This window comes from Ascaphus truei, chromosome 4, assembly GCF_040206685.1.
Source record: "Ascaphus truei isolate aAscTru1 chromosome 4, aAscTru1.hap1, whole genome shotgun sequence".
NCBI lineage: Eukaryota > Metazoa > Chordata > Amphibia > Anura > Ascaphidae > Ascaphus > Ascaphus truei.
In genome coordinates, this window is record NC_134486.1 from 232,664,837 (window position 1) to 232,682,985 (window position 18,149).

The window sequence follows — 18,149 nt, forward strand, 5'->3', positions numbered from 1 at the left end:
CGGTTATTAATAGGGCCTGGAATAGACACACAGAAGCGGAGGAGGCAGGAGATGGACATAGATCGTAAGAGTAAATAGGGTTGCTTTAGAAGTAGCAATTTATTATAGCTATTTGGAGATGCTGGGAATGAGTCGGAAGCATACATGTCCAGCAGTTCACATGCTCTGGTTACAGAGGGCCAGGGGGCGCCCCCTGAAGCCCAAGAAAGTCCCTTGGGTACCTAAGTCTTTCAGGGGATCAGGCGGCAGGATCTCTCCTTGTCCAGTTCCGGGAGAGGTCATGAGCCCAATGGCAGTAGAGCCAGGCCAAGTAGTGCCGATATTGGCTCCTGTTTTATTTTGGTTTGTGTTTTTGTTATGTCCCCGTGTTCGGTCTGCCCCGCCTGTTCTTATCCTTCCCAAGTCCTAAACCTCCCAGATGGGGAGTCAGAATTCAGAGGCGGCGGGGCTTCCCCTATGCGGTCCGGATCAGGAGATGCAAGAGGTAAGCAGTGAGCCAACACTCATTAATGGTGTTAAACATAGTTTCACATAACGTTAAGGGATTCAATAGCCCCAATAAGAGGCTGTTGGCCATGACGGAATATAAAAGGATGAAGGCTGATGTCGTTCTAATGCAAGAAACCCATTTCAGCAGTACTAGTTACCCCAAATATTTTGACAAACATTTTAGTAAATCCTTTTCATCATCAGCTAACGTCAAGAAAAGGGGAGTGGAAATACTTTTATAACAGGTGCCCCTTTGTGTTGGAACAGTTTAAAAAAGACAAGTCTGGCAGATACATAGGGGTTCATGCAGTAAGCAGTGGAAAGGCACTTCTCGCCACTTTCCCTCCAAAAATGCCTATCCCTATTCAGTAAGGGGCGAGAAAGTGGCGAGAATCAAAAAAAACGCCAGTTTGGCTGGCGTTTTTTTTTTTTTTCCCGCCGGTGGCGAGGCGAGAAGGCACTTTCCGCCTAAAAATGAAACATTTTCTGCCACGCTGTATTCTAGTAGTGGCGAGTAGCTAAGCGGAGCTATTCGCCACTCTAGAATGACGTTTTGCTGGCGAATCAGCCACACAAGAAAAAGATGGCAAGTTGCTGGTGAGAGGCTGCGGATGAGTGGCGGATCGGCACTTAGAAAAATTTCTGGCCTTTTTCATGGCTGGGATTGATGCCGGGGGTCTCCTGAGCTGATACCATTAATACCAGCACCGGAGCCCCCCGGCATGCATCTGAGGCAGGAAAAATGCATTTAAAGCCCACTTCATTACCTTAGCGGCTAACCGCTAAGGCAATGAAGGGGTTAAACAGCCGTGCCAGGTTTATTGTGAGTAGCGGGGGTGGGTGAAGGGGGTATTTGGCCCTTCTTGTTTGTTTAGGGCTTGCGGGGGGGTTGCGGGTGCACTTAACCCCTTCACGACCGTAGCAGTTAATACCACTACGGTCATGAAGGGGTTAAGGCCTCCCGCTACCCACCCGCAAGCCCTAAACAAACCACCGTTGGGGCTAATACCCCCTTCACCCACCCCCGCTACCCACAATAAAAAGAAAACACACACACAACAGCCCCACACTAACTAAAGAAATATATATATATATACATAAATATATATATATATATGACCCCAACAACACCTATACCCCCCTAACATACAGTATAGTAATGGGCACAATGACTATTATCCACAAATGGATAATAGTGCATGTGTCCATTTAAAATACATACAGAACAATAAAGACATTAAATACATGTAGCACTCACCCATGTCCGGCTGCCACGATGAAGGCCATCCTCATCTTCATCCTGCCCATGCCCCATCCGCTTCTGCAAAACAGACACAAGAATAAAAACATCCAATGTAATGTCCCCTAACCCCTTAATCTCCATAGCGGTTATTAACCGCTACAGTCATTAAGGGGTTAACCCACCATCACCCACATACCCTCCCCCACTACCCGCCCCCCCCCCCCACCGTGAGGCCTAACCACGCTCACCCATTACCCACAAGGGAGGCCTACCACATACCCTTGGGGCCAATACCCCCTCCCCCCAGCACATACAGTACAATAATGTGCCAAATAACTATTATCCACATAGGGATAATACATTATTTGGCCATTATTAAACACATTAAATACCATAGTAAAATAAAGAAAATTCTACTATATACAATCTTGCGCCCTCTACACTTGTCAAAAGAGGAGATCTCCAAGAGATGACTGCGAAGCCAAGAGACTTCAATATAAAGTACAGATTTCCCTTTGGTCTTCAAGAAGTTAAAAATGGGAGACCTCTGACACTCAGGAACCCGGACGAAGGTGAAGCCTTTCTCGAATATTTGGGCTTGGCCTCCCCCTTTTCTGGACATGCACTGGGTGGCAGGGACCCCCAGACCCTGGAGCCATCCTGTTCCACGATTCCTGCGAGAAGATCCCCTCACTCGAGCTCTCCGACAAAACAGCTAACCGAAGCTGGGTCCAAATCCTAAACTGAGCTGTAAGATCACGCTCCAGAATGGTGTAAATATTGTACAATGTTTTCAGGTTCAAATTATCATCAGATTACCAACGGTCCACTGTTGGTCTGTGTTCTTGGTTGGAGTTTTGGTTAGGCCCAAAGCCTGGAGAAGCTCTGAGGAGGGAGCTACGACAGTTGGACTGAGTCGGGCCACTACCTCCAACATTTTCTGTGTCAAAGTAGACACAGTCGCCCTTATTTTTTTCTGTTTCTCCCCTACCCCAGATTTTATTCCCAAGGGCAGGTGAGCATTAAGATGGTCCATGCGCACTTTTTTTTTCCTCTCGATTCTCCCCTCCCCCTATTTTTGTTTTTCCCCTGCCCCCCCCCCCCCCCCCTCATCCCTCATCCCTCAATCCAGAATAGCAAGTAAGTGATAATGATGATAAATTAGCAAGAAGGCAGTTTAAAAACAGAAAAAAACGGAATGTATACCCAGTCTCCACATAGAGAATCTCCATGGCAGATTTAGAAGTTTCTTTAACAACCCCACAATCTAAGTTAAATCTATGCTGTGCAAAGTGATTTGTAGTTTTGCCACTGGGTAGTCCCTATCTTTTTTGTATTTTATCTTTATGTTCCCGCCTCTACCCCAACCCCCTAGATGTCTTTAAAATATTTTAGTTCTGTATACAGTATATCGGCAAGAACTGTTGAATTGTTACTGTGCTGCTACCCTCCCCGCCCCCCACCTTTTTTCCCCTCTTTTTTTGTACCCATCTCCCCCCGCCCCCCTGACACCCCTCTCTGATGTTTTATTTCTGTATATCTCTGCTTGAAAAAATAAGAAACATTTTAAGTATAAAAAAAAAAATTGACATAGATGTCCCAATGGGAACGGGACCTGGGGGAGACCCTAGAGGAAAAACAGTGGGATGAGATTTTCCTGGCCGCGGCTCAAAGCTCAATCTGTATGACGTCAAGGGAGAACGCGTATAAAGTATTAATGAGATGGTACCTCACCCCGCTCAAATTATCCAAATTTATTCCATATTACTCCCCATTGTGTCCAAAACAATGTGGAGGGGAAGCTGATCTGTTACACATGCTGTGGGCCTGCCCTCGGGTGCTGCTCTTATGGGAGCAAATTAGAGATTGGCTTCAGAGGATTTGGGGCCTCACAATTCCACCGGACCCCTGGCTGTTCCTCCTTAATAGGCCAACAGAGGGGCTAACCAGAATACAGAACAAATGAGTTGCTCATTTTGCAACGGCGACGAGGTGTGAGATTGCAGCATTATGGAAGTAGTCTTTTTCCACAATCAGAAACAGAATTTAGTAGGTATGCCAGATGGAGAAGTTAACAAGTTTGGTTAATGACACTGGCCCTACATTTCAAAAAGTCTGGATGATGTGGTTAGCACAAACAGACATTGCAGGGGTGAATGGTGCCACAATTATGTTATAGTAGGATCTAAACGCGTTCTCTGCTGATGTTGAGGAATGAAACTGGTTGAGGAACAAGTGGGAGTTGGACATAGGAGAGCAGATAGGAACTCGGGCTACGAAGGAGACCTTGCCTAAGGAAGTGGACCCGGAAATCGGCGGTCACACTGAGGAGGACGAGAGGCAGCGGAGGACAGACGGACACCCTACCCCCTTCCCCAGATCTGTTTTTATTTTTATTAAGTTAATGTGGTATTGTATATGATTTCCAGATACACAAAATGTAATGTCATTGCTCTGGATGTTCATAACTTCAACAAAATTAGTTATATATATTTTTCTTTTTTTAAATAAAAGCCAGGCGATCGCCTGTTAGAGGCGCACAGGTAGAGTGACTGATTCAGCCTATCCCTTACTGCGCATCTCTTACAGACAGGTGGAACCTGGTAGGATTTCACACAGCGCGAGTCCCATTCAAATACAGGGACCCCCACTGTGTTAATCCGATGCGCCATTAAAGGCTGCTATGGACCATCTTTTGGAGTTTCTGCACATGGCCACGCTTTTCTCCTGTGATGCGGTAGAGAACAAGCAGCTATATTGTATGTATAATTCTATTGATATAGCACCAACATTGTATGCAGTGCTTTACAAAATTACAATGCGAGGTACAAACAATGGGAAATAGAGCAGCAAGTAAATAATAACATAAGGCAAAGGGAGGCCATGCCCTGAAGAGCTTACAATCTACGTCTGCAGTATTGGTGGAGGAACAGAGAGATGGAGCAGATTGTACTGCCTATACATTTTAGTAATTAGTAGCTGCATAAAGTTTCAGAAATCCTATTATCTTTACAGTCGGGCACTTTGTCTTGTTAATGATTTATTTCCATTTGTTATCGTTCTTTACCAGCCACTTAGAAACATATATAGGAACATATATATCAATTCTAGTGAAAATACTCCTTTTCTACCATTTTAAACGGTTTTTGTTAGCTTTCCATATTATTTAAGACTATTCTTCTCTGACTTTGGTTCCCATAACCTTTTGAAATTAATTTAATATAGCTTTCTCCTATTGTCTTCATTTTAATCACCAATTAAGTCTGATTTGAATACGATGCAGTGGTTTTCATATATGTATATGACTCGGCAGCGCAGCAGCACTCCTACGCAGGACTTACGCGGAGAAGCTTTGCAGGGTGCTGGGGATCCGACACCACGGGTCAGCCATCGTGGAGGGGTGTGTGTGTGTGTTTTGCTTCGCTCATGTTTATTTTGTCCGTTAGCAATAAAGCATTGTATAGAATAGATATATGTATTTAAAAAAAAAAAAAAAGCCAACCACAGCTGACGTCATTCGCGGTGCCGCTTCCGGGTCAGCCACGTGTGTTAGGTAAACATCGTAAACAGGTGTCAGAGGAGCTGGGTCGTGTCCTCAGCTGCGGGAGTTGCATGGTGGTGCCAGGGGAAATTAAGAAAGGTAGGAGATGTTCTAAATCGGGAGCCACGCTCAGACCACATTATAATCTTATCCGCGTTGTAGCGGATTGCGCTATAACGGGGTTGAGCTGTATATAAATAATATTCTGATAAACATAACTGTGTAAGCTGAATTGGTCTGGAATATGGAACCATTTAAAACCACTGATTTTAATATTTGTCATAGCTATGCTAATTCAAGCCTTAAAGCGGTACTCTGTCCTGCTCGCATTTGTTTTTTTAAGATTTTTTTGTTATTATTTTTGTAGCTTAACGTGAACCAGGGAGTCCTCTGGAGATAAACCCTCATCCCATAACCTCTGGAGTGTCCCTGACTCACTGTATGTGTAGCAGACATGTCTGGGATTACCATTGAACTGTTATTTGCTGACCTTTCATATCATGTTTAGATAGTTAGTGTGAAATAATCACCAGATAGCATGTGTGACGTAATCGGTGGTTTTCAGCAGCTGTGTTATTACTGACTTTCTAAATTAGACAGCGATATGGACACTGCACTACACACTTTCCTTGAAGGGTGACTACCTTCTTCCTGTGTGTGAATACTTCCAAAAATAAAGCTCAATATCCTACCTGCAGTGGTAAAAAAATCCTTTCAAAGTACTGCGTTTCTTTGCTGACCAGCAGAATCATTTTAAACATGTTGGCAAACATTTTTAGGCACCTTCTTGTCAAATATTGTGTGATATATTTGAGTTATCATAGTAGAAGGGGGGAAAGTACTTTGGAAAGGTATTCTATTCTTCTATATAGAAAATACAAATGTAAGATTACAAATAAAAAGTGTTGGTGCTCTATATAACGACGGACAGTCGTTAATCTGAGATTAACTGTGGGGCAAGAGAATAATGTGTTCAACGTGTTTCTCCTGCAGCGTCCAATAACATCTATTTGCTGGGGCCACAGAGACTCGCGCCTCTTTCTGGCCTCAGGCCCTGCACTATATGTTGTACGTGTGGAGCATAGGGTTGCTAGTCTGCAACTCCTCTGCCAGCAAGCGATTGCCAGCTCCCTACGTGACGACAAGGACATCAGCAAACTTACCCTGCCTCCTCGGCTCTGCTCATACCTCACCACCGCCTTTATACCAACAATTAAGGTAACTGCTAGATGATGATTCTGCTTGCTGAAGTTGTAGAATGATGGTCTCCCTACAGTATTTAGGAATCGCAGATGGTCTTGATTCTGCAGAACAGTGTTTGTGACAGCCACATTACCCATCAGACGGTAACACAATCATTCACAATAATCGTAGGGATTGGGAAGAATGCTGCACACAAAAAGGGGAAGCTCAAGAAATAATTAAAGATACATGTTGCAGAAGTAAAATAATGGTGCACCACCTTCATAGAGAATAGAGAGCCCAGCTTACAATTTGAGAAACCAAAAAAGGATCTATATAAAATTGCCATTGGCCAATGACATTGGGTATGGTTGGTCATGGGAGAGAGGCACCTCAGGTTCTGTATATTGGGGAGCTTTTGAGAGATCATTATGCCAGCCAGGCTCCGGGATGTCCTCATTCAACTCTGGCAATGTCATGCAACATTTGTAGTGATGATGGGATGAAAGATTTAGGATTTTTGCTCCTCTCTTCTCATGAATACCTTATTCAAATAGATCCATAAACTGCAATTTCCAGCGCAGAATATTTCATTATTTCATCTTTACAGTGTATGACGTTTACAATTTAACCAATATTTTATGTCTATTTTAATGTTCTTTCTTCATCAAGCCTCCCATCCCAGACCCAAACAACATGCGAGATTTCGTCAGCTACCCGACATCAGGTAACGAGAGATTGCACTGCACTATGAAACGGACAGAAGATGATCCAGAAGTTGGAGGGCCGTGCTACACTCTCTACCTGGAGTACTTGGGCGGATTGGTGCCAGTCTTGAAGGGACGCCGAATCAGCAAGTTGCGTCCTGAATTTGTCATCATGGATCCTAAAACGGATGGAAAAACAGGTGGTTACCATCCCTGAGGACTCAAAATGTCTTCCGGTGCTGGAAGGTGTCTTATGGGTTAGCACCACTTAGTACATATGGACCATAGTTCTTTAATGAAGGTAGAGGAGGTATATGGCAGAACTGCTCAAACACGTCAAATATTTAAACGATGTATAGGAGGGAATCCATAAGAGAAGAAGTGCTAGTTTAGGGGTGGCCAACTTCAGTCCTCAAGGGCTACCAGCAGGTCAGGTTTTAAGGATATCCCTGCTTCAGCACAGGTGGCTCAATCAGTGGCTCAGTCAGAATGACAGAGCCACCTGTGCTGAAGCAGGGATCTCCCTAATACCTGGAATGTTGGTGGCCCTTGAGGACTGGAGTTGGCCACCCCTGGACTAGAACAATAGGTCATGCTATTAAGCTTGAAGGTAGGGGCCTCAGGGGAAATGTAATTAAAGCATGGTGGATTTCTGGAATCCAGGTGGTGGAAGGCAATACCGTAAGAGAATTGAAAAGATATTGGTATACACAGAAGAGTACAGATCTAATTGGTTTTGAGGTTCTCATTTGTTGTCACTTTTTGTGATCTTATGTTTTGATTGGTAGTTTGGGTTCCTTTTGTTTCCAGCATTATTCAATAATATTTAAAAAAACAAATATTTCGATATTTTCAAGCGTTTTAAATGCAGTCCTTTGTTCATCAATTTGCAGGCGCAATAAGTTCCTGCCAATTACAATCTAATTTAACATAGAGGTGACTTGCCTGAGGTGACAATAATATCTGACACTTAGATCCCAATCTCGTTCACCCATTTCAAAGGCACTTCTAACCACTAAGCTCCTTCAGCTGTAGAATGTGGGTGGCCTCGTAGGTGTATCCTAGTTTATACTTGTACTATAGAAGCCATTCTGTTTCTAACACTTTATCTCTCCTATTACTTTGTGCTAGATGAAATTTATGGCAATGGATTGATCTCCACAGTGATTGACAGCTGTAACTGCTCGGATTCCAGCGATATTGAACTGAGTGATGACTGGGCAGCTAAGAAATCTCCAAAGATCACAAGAGCTAGCAAATCCCCAAAACTGCCCAGGTCTTCTTTTTTTTCTTTCTTCCTATTTGTTGTTACAGATTTCTAGTACCTCTGTCTAGTAAAGTAGAAACACATACAGTGGGGTCAATGTATCAAAGCAGAGAAAAGTGTGTTTCAATGCAATGCTCCATTTTTTTTTTTAGCAAGGTTGCAAACGGTTTCTTACATTTGGTACAGACTTGCAAAAATAAAAGAATATACAAAAGGGTATATATACAAAAAAAAAATTTTTAGGGTGCTAATTAGTGTGAAAACAGAGAAGCAGAAATCCCTTTTGTTGCACTCACTATAATTAGAGCTCGAAAATAATAAAGTTTTATTAATAATCAGAAAACAGAAAACAGAAAACATACATGCTAATTAAAACCTAAAAGATAGTGCATGTTAACAACAGCTGGTGGGTATGAATTCCCACTGGGTACTATATGAGAACCTCTAGATTACCAATATGTAACACTCTGGTATCTGCTGAGAAATAATCAGGATATCGTAAGGTGATCTCGGTAATGGAGGTAAGTATGTTAAGTGGTGCAGCTCCGGTATATATCATAGGATCAGACCCATGGTATATATATAAGGGTTAATGGTGAGGTAATGTGTTGGATACAATGAACCCCGTAATGCAACATAAAAATGCAGGCACTGGGTCATGCTCCCTCTCAGATATATTTCCTATATTGGAGAGGTGCAGAGTCTTCACTATGTGAAAACGCACAGCTGAGTTTGCTGTGACTGCAGCAGTAGTTGTGCTGCTATATTCTGTAGGGAAAAAGACCTTTGGTTCAGGTCATTTTCATTACCCTAATAGGGCTATGTCTGAGAGTGTGAAGCTGTTACCTCAAACCTAGCGTCTTTTGTAAGTAAAGTACGCCACATATGAAAACGCTGGGTGCCAGGTGTCCGCAAACGTAGGTTAGGGACCTAGAATGGAGCTGTGCAAGTTTCTAGTGCTAGCTAGTGGGATCCTCATTCGGCCCACATCTTTGATTAACTAGCGACTGACGGAGAACACCATGCTGTGAGTAGAAAACTGGCCAGGCTACTGCTAGCCCGGTCGCGCTGATGACGTCACCCGACACGTGTTTCGTTCCGGCAGGGAACTTCTTCGGGGGTGGGCGGACCTATGCCCCCGTGCGCCATTTAAACCCAGAGCGTGGTCATGGCAACCTATAGCGTTGCCGCGATGCCTACACAATGACGCAAAGTGGGAGTGGCCTAGCGGGCAAGGTAAGTAAAAGACGAATCCTATTAATCCATTGTACAGGTTTAAAAGACATGGACACACCTGGATATCCTTACTTAAAATGAGATATCTACAACGGGAAGTACACTGCATGGAATGGTTAATCTAAGGACACAGATACATGATGATGACAATAGGGCTAACACTGGGCAAATGTATTGGCACATTACACCCCTGCTTGTGGATAGTGAAATGACATAATCAGGGATAACCAGATTCAATGGCTATATTAGTATAGCAATGGCTTTCATGGTTGAAGAGAACCATGCATGTAGAGCATTGGTTATTGATCATTAACCATAAATACACATTCTCCAAAGGGGTGATACATAGTACAGTGTCTAAAAGAAAACAGGGATTCAGAGGAAAGCGGTGTATACAAATCCTTCGTTCAAACCCCTATGTGAGAGGGTTCCCAAGGTGTATATTCATCGTGATTCTTTCCTGAGAAGGGCTCTATCTAAATCCCCTTTGCGGATCCCTAGTTTAATCAGATCAATGCCCTGGAAGGACAAATTAGAGACATCACTCCCATGTTTGGAATTAATGTGTCTCACTACTGGCACGTCTTTCTTGGTGTTAACAGTTCTGATATGTTCCAGGATTCTCCTACGTAATTCCCGAGAGGTTTTTCCCACGTATTTCATACCGCGCTTACATGTTGCTAAATATATCACTCCTTAGGTCTTACAGTTGATATAGTTTCTTTCTCATGCTGTATTGTCTGGTCCCAGAGGCTCCATTAAATTGTTTTGAGGGTTGAATATATTTGCACGCCTTGCAGGTATCACATCGGTAGGTAGCCACTACTTTGTTGGTATCAAGCCAAGTGTAGTATTCTGGCTTTGGTAGTGACTATGTACAAGTCGGTCTGCAAGGTTTGGTGGGCGTCTGTATGTTATTGACGCCTGGGGATGTAGAATCTTTTTAAAATCCTCATCCTCAAGATGGACATGCCAGTGCTGATTGAGTGTATTCCTGATTTGTCTCCATTGTTTGTTGTAGGTCCCTATTATGCGTATGGGTTTGATGCCCTCATGTTCTTTTTTCTTAGAATAGAGGAGTGTTCCCCTATCCGTGTATTTGGCTCGGTTATAGGCCTTGTTAACACAGGAGTGACTGTACCCTCAATTGAGGAATTTTTTCCTCATTATTGCCAACTGGATCTCAAAATCTTTTATTGAGGAGCAGTTTCTCCTAACCCTTAGGTATTGCCCCGTCGGTATCCCTTGGAACAAAGGTTGAGGATGGTGGCTTGATGCCAGAAGCAAGTTGTTGGTTGCAGTTACCTTAGTGTGTACTGTGGTGTGGAGTAGACACTTATCATCTTTGTAGATATCTAAGTCAAGGAAGGTGATACGCTCCTGACTGATATCATAAGTTAGTTTCAGATTATGATCATTCTGATTCAGAATATTCACAAAGGATAGGAACATTTCTTTGGTGCCACTCCACACCACCAGCACATCATCGATGCACCGAGACCACAGTTCTATATGCTGTGTGAACTCTGACATCGTTTGGGTGAAGACACTGACTTCCTCCCACCAACCCAGGTACATGTTGGCATATGTAGGGATACCGACGGGGCAATACCTAAGGGTTAGGAGAAACTGCTCCTCAATAAAAGATTTTGAGATCCAGTCTGCAATAATGAGGATAAAATTCCTCAATAGAGGGTACAGTCGCTCCTGTGTTAACAAGGCCTATAACCGAGCCAAATACACGGATAGAGGAACACTCCTCTATTCTAAGAAAAAAGAACATGAGGGAATCCAACCCATACGCATAATAGGGACCTACAACAAACAATGGAGACAGAAAACAAGGGAATGAACCCAAAAATACTGATGCTACTAGAGTCACGTATATGAAAGGGTTAATGGGAATAATCCACAAGCCACCAAAACAAAATATAACCCCTCACCATTGGGATAAATAATAAAGTCATATGAGGATAATATAATAGAACTCACCCAGGGCGGGGGGCCCGTTTTGCAAGGTGAGGCCGGGTGCAAGAGGTGAAGTATCCAGGGACACCGCACTCTTGAACCTCAAGTGCCGTCAGCTGCTGCCCTTACCCTTTGCCCGGTGTCTATGGTATCCTGCAATGTCTTTCTGTTAGCTGTTTTCCACGATTGAAATGGTAGCTGTCCCGCTGAGGCGTCTTCTCTGGCGTCTTCCCCACAACGGAGGCGTTCGCGGTGGCGTCTTGTTTGTTAATCACACGCCGACACAGCACCCATGTGGAGACCAGCCAGTTCCGAACCGGCGCGCGCCGTTTCCTACTTGAAGGAGGAGCCGCCGATGCGTCACTGCATTCACTGGGCTCCAGCGCGGCTGCTCCTATGAAACAATGGAGACAATCAGAAATACACTCAATCAGCACTGGCATGTCCTTCTTGAGCATGAGGATTTAAAAACGATTCTACATCCTTAGGTGTCAATAACATACAGACGCCAACCAAACCTTGCAGACCGACTGGTACATAGTCACTACCAAAGCCAGAATACAACAACTTGGCTTGATACCAACAAAGTAGTGGGTACCTACCGATGTGGTACCTGCAAGGCGTGCAAATATATTCAACCCTCAAAACAATTTAATGGAGCCTCTGGGACCAGACAATACAGCATGAGAAACAGAAATCAACTGTAAGACCGAAGGAGTGATATATTTAGCAACATGTAAGTGTGGTATGAAATACGTGGGAAAAACCTCTCGGGAATTACGTAGGAGAATCCTGGAACATATCAGCACTGTTAACACCAAGAAAGACGTGCCAGTAGTGAGACACATTGATTCCAAACATGGGGGTGATGTCTCTAATTTGTCCTTCCAGGGCATTGATCTGATTAAACTAGGGATCCGCAAAGGGGATTTAGATAGAGCCCTTCTCAGGAAAGAATCATGATGGATATACACCTTGGGAACCCTCTCACATAGGGGTTTGAACGAAGGATTTGTATACACCGCTTTCCTCTGAATCCCTGTTTTCTTTTAGACACTGTACTATGTATCACCCCTTTGGAGAATGTGTATTTATGGTTAATGATCAATAACCAATGCTCTACATGCATGGTTCTCTTCAACCATGAAAGCCATTGCTATACTAATATAGCCATTGAATCTGGTTATCCCTGATTATAGTGAACAAATGTGATTGTAACGGCGCTTACTTATAACAATGTCCTAAAAAAGTGAAATATGTATAAAAATGTGTTTAAAAGCAAATGACAGAAATAATATCTACAACTTCAATTGCAATGTGAACTGTGATCTATTAGTTAATTATGTGATAAATCCACCACCCAGTGTAAAAGGTGCTAATAGAAAAGCTACTCAAAACCCTTATAAAGACTGTTCTCTTAGTCTTTTTGATTGCAGAATTCCTCAAAGATACAGGGGAGCGCCAAGGTTCACGTGATTATATGAAAAAGAAAGATAAAGGCAACATAGTGTGATACAGTCTCAGTTTTTTTCTTTTTTTCTAGTGAAGAAGGTAATCCACTCACAATTTTCCTTTCAAAAATCAGGCATTACAGAGACACTTCTCTCTCTGTTTAGAGCAATGAGCATGGATATCCACAGGTGTAGACCCCTTTCACTTATTTCTCCACCACCGCACGAATACCCAGAAATAATAAGAAATACCAAAATTGCGCAATAACGTCTTAAAATGTATTGGAGATCATCACAGATAAAACATATGGCTATGCACTCACATAAGTAATAATAGGTACAGTCATTGTACGAAATCCCAATCGTTACAGCAATTCACCGGTACACAGTGTGTTTCTTCCCTCTGCTTCTCTGCTCCCATCTACGTCACATCCGGTTGACGCAGGACTGTGGGCGGAAGTGCTGTGAGGGGGATCTCCGGCTGCCAGGACTTCGGAACTGCGACTTGCACAGACTGGATGCTGGACACAGGATTCTACGCGTTTCGTCGGTACGACTTCTTCAGGAATCTCTGAATAGGAATATCCCTGATTATGTCATTTCACTATCCACAAGCAGGGGTGTAATGTGCCAATACATTTTCCCTGTGTTAGCCCTATTGTCATCATCATGTATCTGTGTCCTTAGATTAACCATTCCATGCAGTGTACTTCCCGTTGTAGATATCTCATTTTAAGTAAGGATACCCAGGTGTGTCCATGTCTTTTAAACTTGTACAATGGATTAATAGGATTCGTCTTTTACTTACCTTGCCCGCTAGGCCACTCCCACTTTGCGTCATTGTGTAGGCATCGCGGCAACGCTATAGGTTGCCATGACCACGCTCTGGGTTTAAATGGCGCGCGGGGGCATAGGTCCGCCCACCCCCGAAGAAGTTCCCAGCCGGAACGAAACACGTGTCGGGTGACGTCATCAGCGCGACCAGGCTAGCAGTAGCCTGGCCAGTTTTCTACTCACAGCATGGTGTTCTCCGTCAGTCGCTAGTTAATCAAAGATGTGGGCCGAATGAGGATCCCACTAGCTAGCACTAGAAACTTGCACAGCTCCATTCTGGGTCCCTAACCTACATTTGCGGACACCTGGCACCCAGCGTTTTCATATGTGGCGTACTTTACTTACACAAGACGCTAGGTTTGAGGTAACAGCTCCACACTCTCAGACATAGCCCTATTAGGGTAATGAAAATGACCTGAACCAAAGGTATTTTTCCCTACAGAATATAGCAGCACAACTACTGCTGCAGTCACAGCAAACTCAGCTGTGCGTTTTCACATAGTGAAGACTCTGTACTTCTCCAATATAGGAAATATATCTGAGAGGGAGCATGACCCAGTGCCTGCTTTTTTATGTTGCATTACTGGGTTCATTGTATCCAACACATTACCTCACCATTAACCCTTATATATATACCAGGGGTCTGATCCTATGATATATACCGGAGCTGCACCACTTAACATACTTACCTCCATTACCGAGATCACCTTACGATATCCTGATAATTTCTCAGCAGATACCAGAGTGTTACATATTTGTAATCTAGAGGTTCTCATATAGTACCCAGTGGGAATTCATACCCACCAGCTGTTGTTAACATGCACTATCGTTTAGGTTTTAATTAGCATGTATGTTTTCTGTTTTCTGATTATTAATAAAACTTTATTATTTTCGAGCTCTAATTATAGTGAGTGCATCAAAAGGGATTTCTGCTTCTCTGTTTTCGTATATTCTCTCTATCCCAGATAGCACAACTTCTAGTCTCTCCCTCGTTAGTCAGCGGCTGAGCAGGGCCTATCCACCTTCTCTTCCCCACTCCCCCCATATATGCTAATTAGTGTGGCCACACTACTTTATGCAAAACAAGGAACAACCAATAGTGTGAAGAGAGTGCAGCACACCACTTGTACTGTATGACTCACCGTCTGTAGATTCCTTAACAGAGGATTAAAGAGTAGTCAAGTATTCTTGTGCAAACCACCATTTACTTTTCAGGACACTATGCAAAAAATACAATATTTCAGGCTCCAAACAGCTGCATGTCCTCACTGTGAGTCATACAAGTGGTGTGCTCTACCCTCTTCAACTTTTTGGCTTTTCCTAGTTTTGAATGTTCAACTTGGCCATTTCTGGTCTTGTGGACGATTTGGCACCAATGAAAGGGGAAATTATGCACAGAGATGCAGAATGTGACCCATCTCACTGATGTGCACCATGTAACTCATTCCCAACTCATCCTACTGACACTCTCCAAATCCAAGCTGGTGCACATGAGGCAAAATTGGTATTGTCTGCGAGATGGATAGCATCCAAATACCGGCAGTCCTTGGCCATCCAACGTAATCCATTCCCCCAAACAGCGACGAATAGTGAAACCGTCGGATTACGAATCCCATGTTAATGCGCGGTCGCGAGCATCGGATAATCCATTCCAATGTCGGATAATGCATTCCACAGAATAAATTATGACACGTCGGATAATCAGTTCGTCGGAAAATGAAACTAAGGGTACCGAGGACCACCTGTAACCAACTACCAACATTACAGACATCTATCAAAGTCATTACCCCTATAATCAATATAGGTCTGACTGAATTACATTGCATTTCATGTTCTCTAACTTTCTTACTTTAACTATGTTAATGCTAAAGCATTTGCGACACATTAGGAATATTGTTGTGAATGTCCTAATGTATGCATTTTAGTTTGATGTGGCTGGGCAGGTTAGTTAGTGACTAGGTAGATTAACATGCATGAAAAACTGTGCTTCATCTACTATATAGAAATGTAATCAGGCATTGTGGGCCATTTTTTATTAAGCAGTGCTAAGCTGTACTGCACCTTACAGTCCAAGGTGCCTTAAGGATTAGCACTGCTTGGTAGATATGGCCTTGTGATCATTAAAGTTTCATAAGTCCTCCACTGTCATCTGCTCCCGCAGCTCATTACAAATCAATGCATTGCTGGCCCTTCTTACCGCTTTGATCTTCAAAAGTCACACATATATGAAGCAAGCTGTGTATTGAAGCTTCTTGATTTGCTTTGGTGTGGCTTTTTAAAAATATCTGCTCTGTTTCTCACTGTCTTACTTTCTTTTTCTCGACCTCCTTCTCTTTCTTTCTCTAACCTCTTTTGAAAATAATATCAATATTTTATATTAGAAAAAAGAGAGGTGGTGTAATGTTTGCGCTAGAAGTGAGTGAATAAATGATAAGACCTCTATAGGAGTTAACCCCCTAGTGGCGGGCTAGGCTGCCTGGTAAAACACTGATTAGTACAAATCAGAATGAACAGTATAGACAAAAAGAAAAAAACGGCGCCTTACAAGTCCAAAAAAGTGTACGTCCTGGAAGTGCAATAAGAAAGGGAGAAAGTGTCCAAGAAACCCTTCTGATCCATTGCTACCAGATGGTCAGATATAGTTTCGGCCATGCGTTCCGTGATATGTAAAAAAAACAGAAAGAAATATTGTGCAATATTGCCAGCAAAAGAATAGGGCTAACACTGACTTAAAACATACTGTATAACAAAGACTGACACTACATACAAAACAAACACTACACTGACAATATAACAAACAATAGCAAGGCTGAAATTAAAAACTAATTTAATATAAGAATAAAACAATATAAAATTGCTAATATGCGGATGACAGAGAGACCGCTGGTCCGGTCGGTTAAAACCAGGACCCTACTCACAGGATAGTGGAAGTATACAGGCAATGAATGTCGGCCGCAGAGAGGTAAGAAATCTTCCTCCGGTCACACTGGAGTGTTCATAGACGTACTCCTGCGCTTCCCCGCGTCCCTGGGGCGGATACTCCGTCACTGGGGGGCGTACCTGGAGGTAGAAGACTCTTCCTGTTTCCGATCCACGTCTGTCGCGCTGCTCTCGTCAGTCCATCAGATTAAGCTCTGAACTTTACCCTACGCGTTTTGTGCGCTTGCGCACACTTCTTCAGGGGCTATGGGATTATCCCCTGAAGAAGTGTGCGCAAGCGCACAAAACGCGTAGGGAAAACAGGAAGAGTCTTCTACCTCAGGGTCTGCCCCCCAGTGACGGAGTATCCACCCCAGGGACGCGGGGAAGCGCAGGAGTACGTCTATGAACACTCCAGTGTGACCGGAGGAAGATTTCTTACCTCTCTGCGGCCGACATTCATTGCCTGTATACTTCCACTATCCTGTGAGTAGGGTCCTGGTTTTAACCCACCGGACCAGCGGTCTCTCTGTCATCCGCATATTAGCAATTTTATATTGTTTTATTCTTATATTAAATTAGCTTTTTTTAATGTCAGCCTTGCTATTGTTTGTTATATTGTCAGTGTAGTGTTTGTTTTGTATGTAGTGTCAGTCTTTGTCATATATTTTAAGTCAGTGTTAGCCCTATTGTTTTGCTGGCAATATTGCACTATATTTCTTTCTGTTTTTTTACATATCAGGGAACGCATGGCCGAAACTATATCTGACCATCTGGTAGCAAAGGATCAGAAGGGTTTCTTGGACACTTTCTCCCTTCCAATATTTTATATTAGAATAAATGCTCCTTCAGTGGCAGATAAGAGCATCTTGTAGGGAATATTGAACCAAAGACTATGGACCATATTTACTAAGTGTACTATGCCATAAGACATCTTCCAGTACCATAAGACACCATAGCAGCATGACAAAGCAGCACCACTTACTAAATATGGCCCTATACGGCTTTTAGGAATCCTCATATTTATTGGCTCTGGTTATTTCCATGGTCATAAAAATGTTCTGGTTTTGCCTCTAGAATTAACATAGAAGCAAGAAAATCACCTAAGATGTCTCGAGCTGCTCAAGAGATTACTAGATCTCCTCGTTTACCTATTAGGAAACCTTCTATTGGTTCACCAAGCTTAACCCGCAGAGAGTTTCCCTTGGATGACATCAATCAGGTGAGATTCTCACCATGTTTCAGTATGTACATTACACTGCACTAGGGGTAATGCATCAACTTTTTCTGCATGCCACACTGGCATAAAAGA

The 18,149-nt window shown here is 43.1% G+C and overlaps 1 protein-coding gene across 2 annotated transcripts in view; it reads left to right on the forward strand.

Annotated features, from left to right (window-relative positions):
• Positions 1-18,149, forward strand: part of TULP4 (TUB like protein 4) — a 322,532-nt gene that overhangs the window by 284,583 nt on the left and 19,800 nt on the right. For both annotated transcript variants that reach the window (XM_075596999.1, XM_075597000.1), the window contains exons 8-11: positions 6,267-6,491; positions 7,128-7,362; positions 8,294-8,438; positions 17,915-18,059. In XM_075596999.1, coding sequence (XP_075453114.1) covers positions 6,267-6,491; positions 7,128-7,362; positions 8,294-8,438; positions 17,915-18,059 — 750 coding nt within the window. The remainder of the gene's footprint in view (positions 1-6,266; positions 6,492-7,127; positions 7,363-8,293; positions 8,439-17,914; positions 18,060-18,149) is intronic.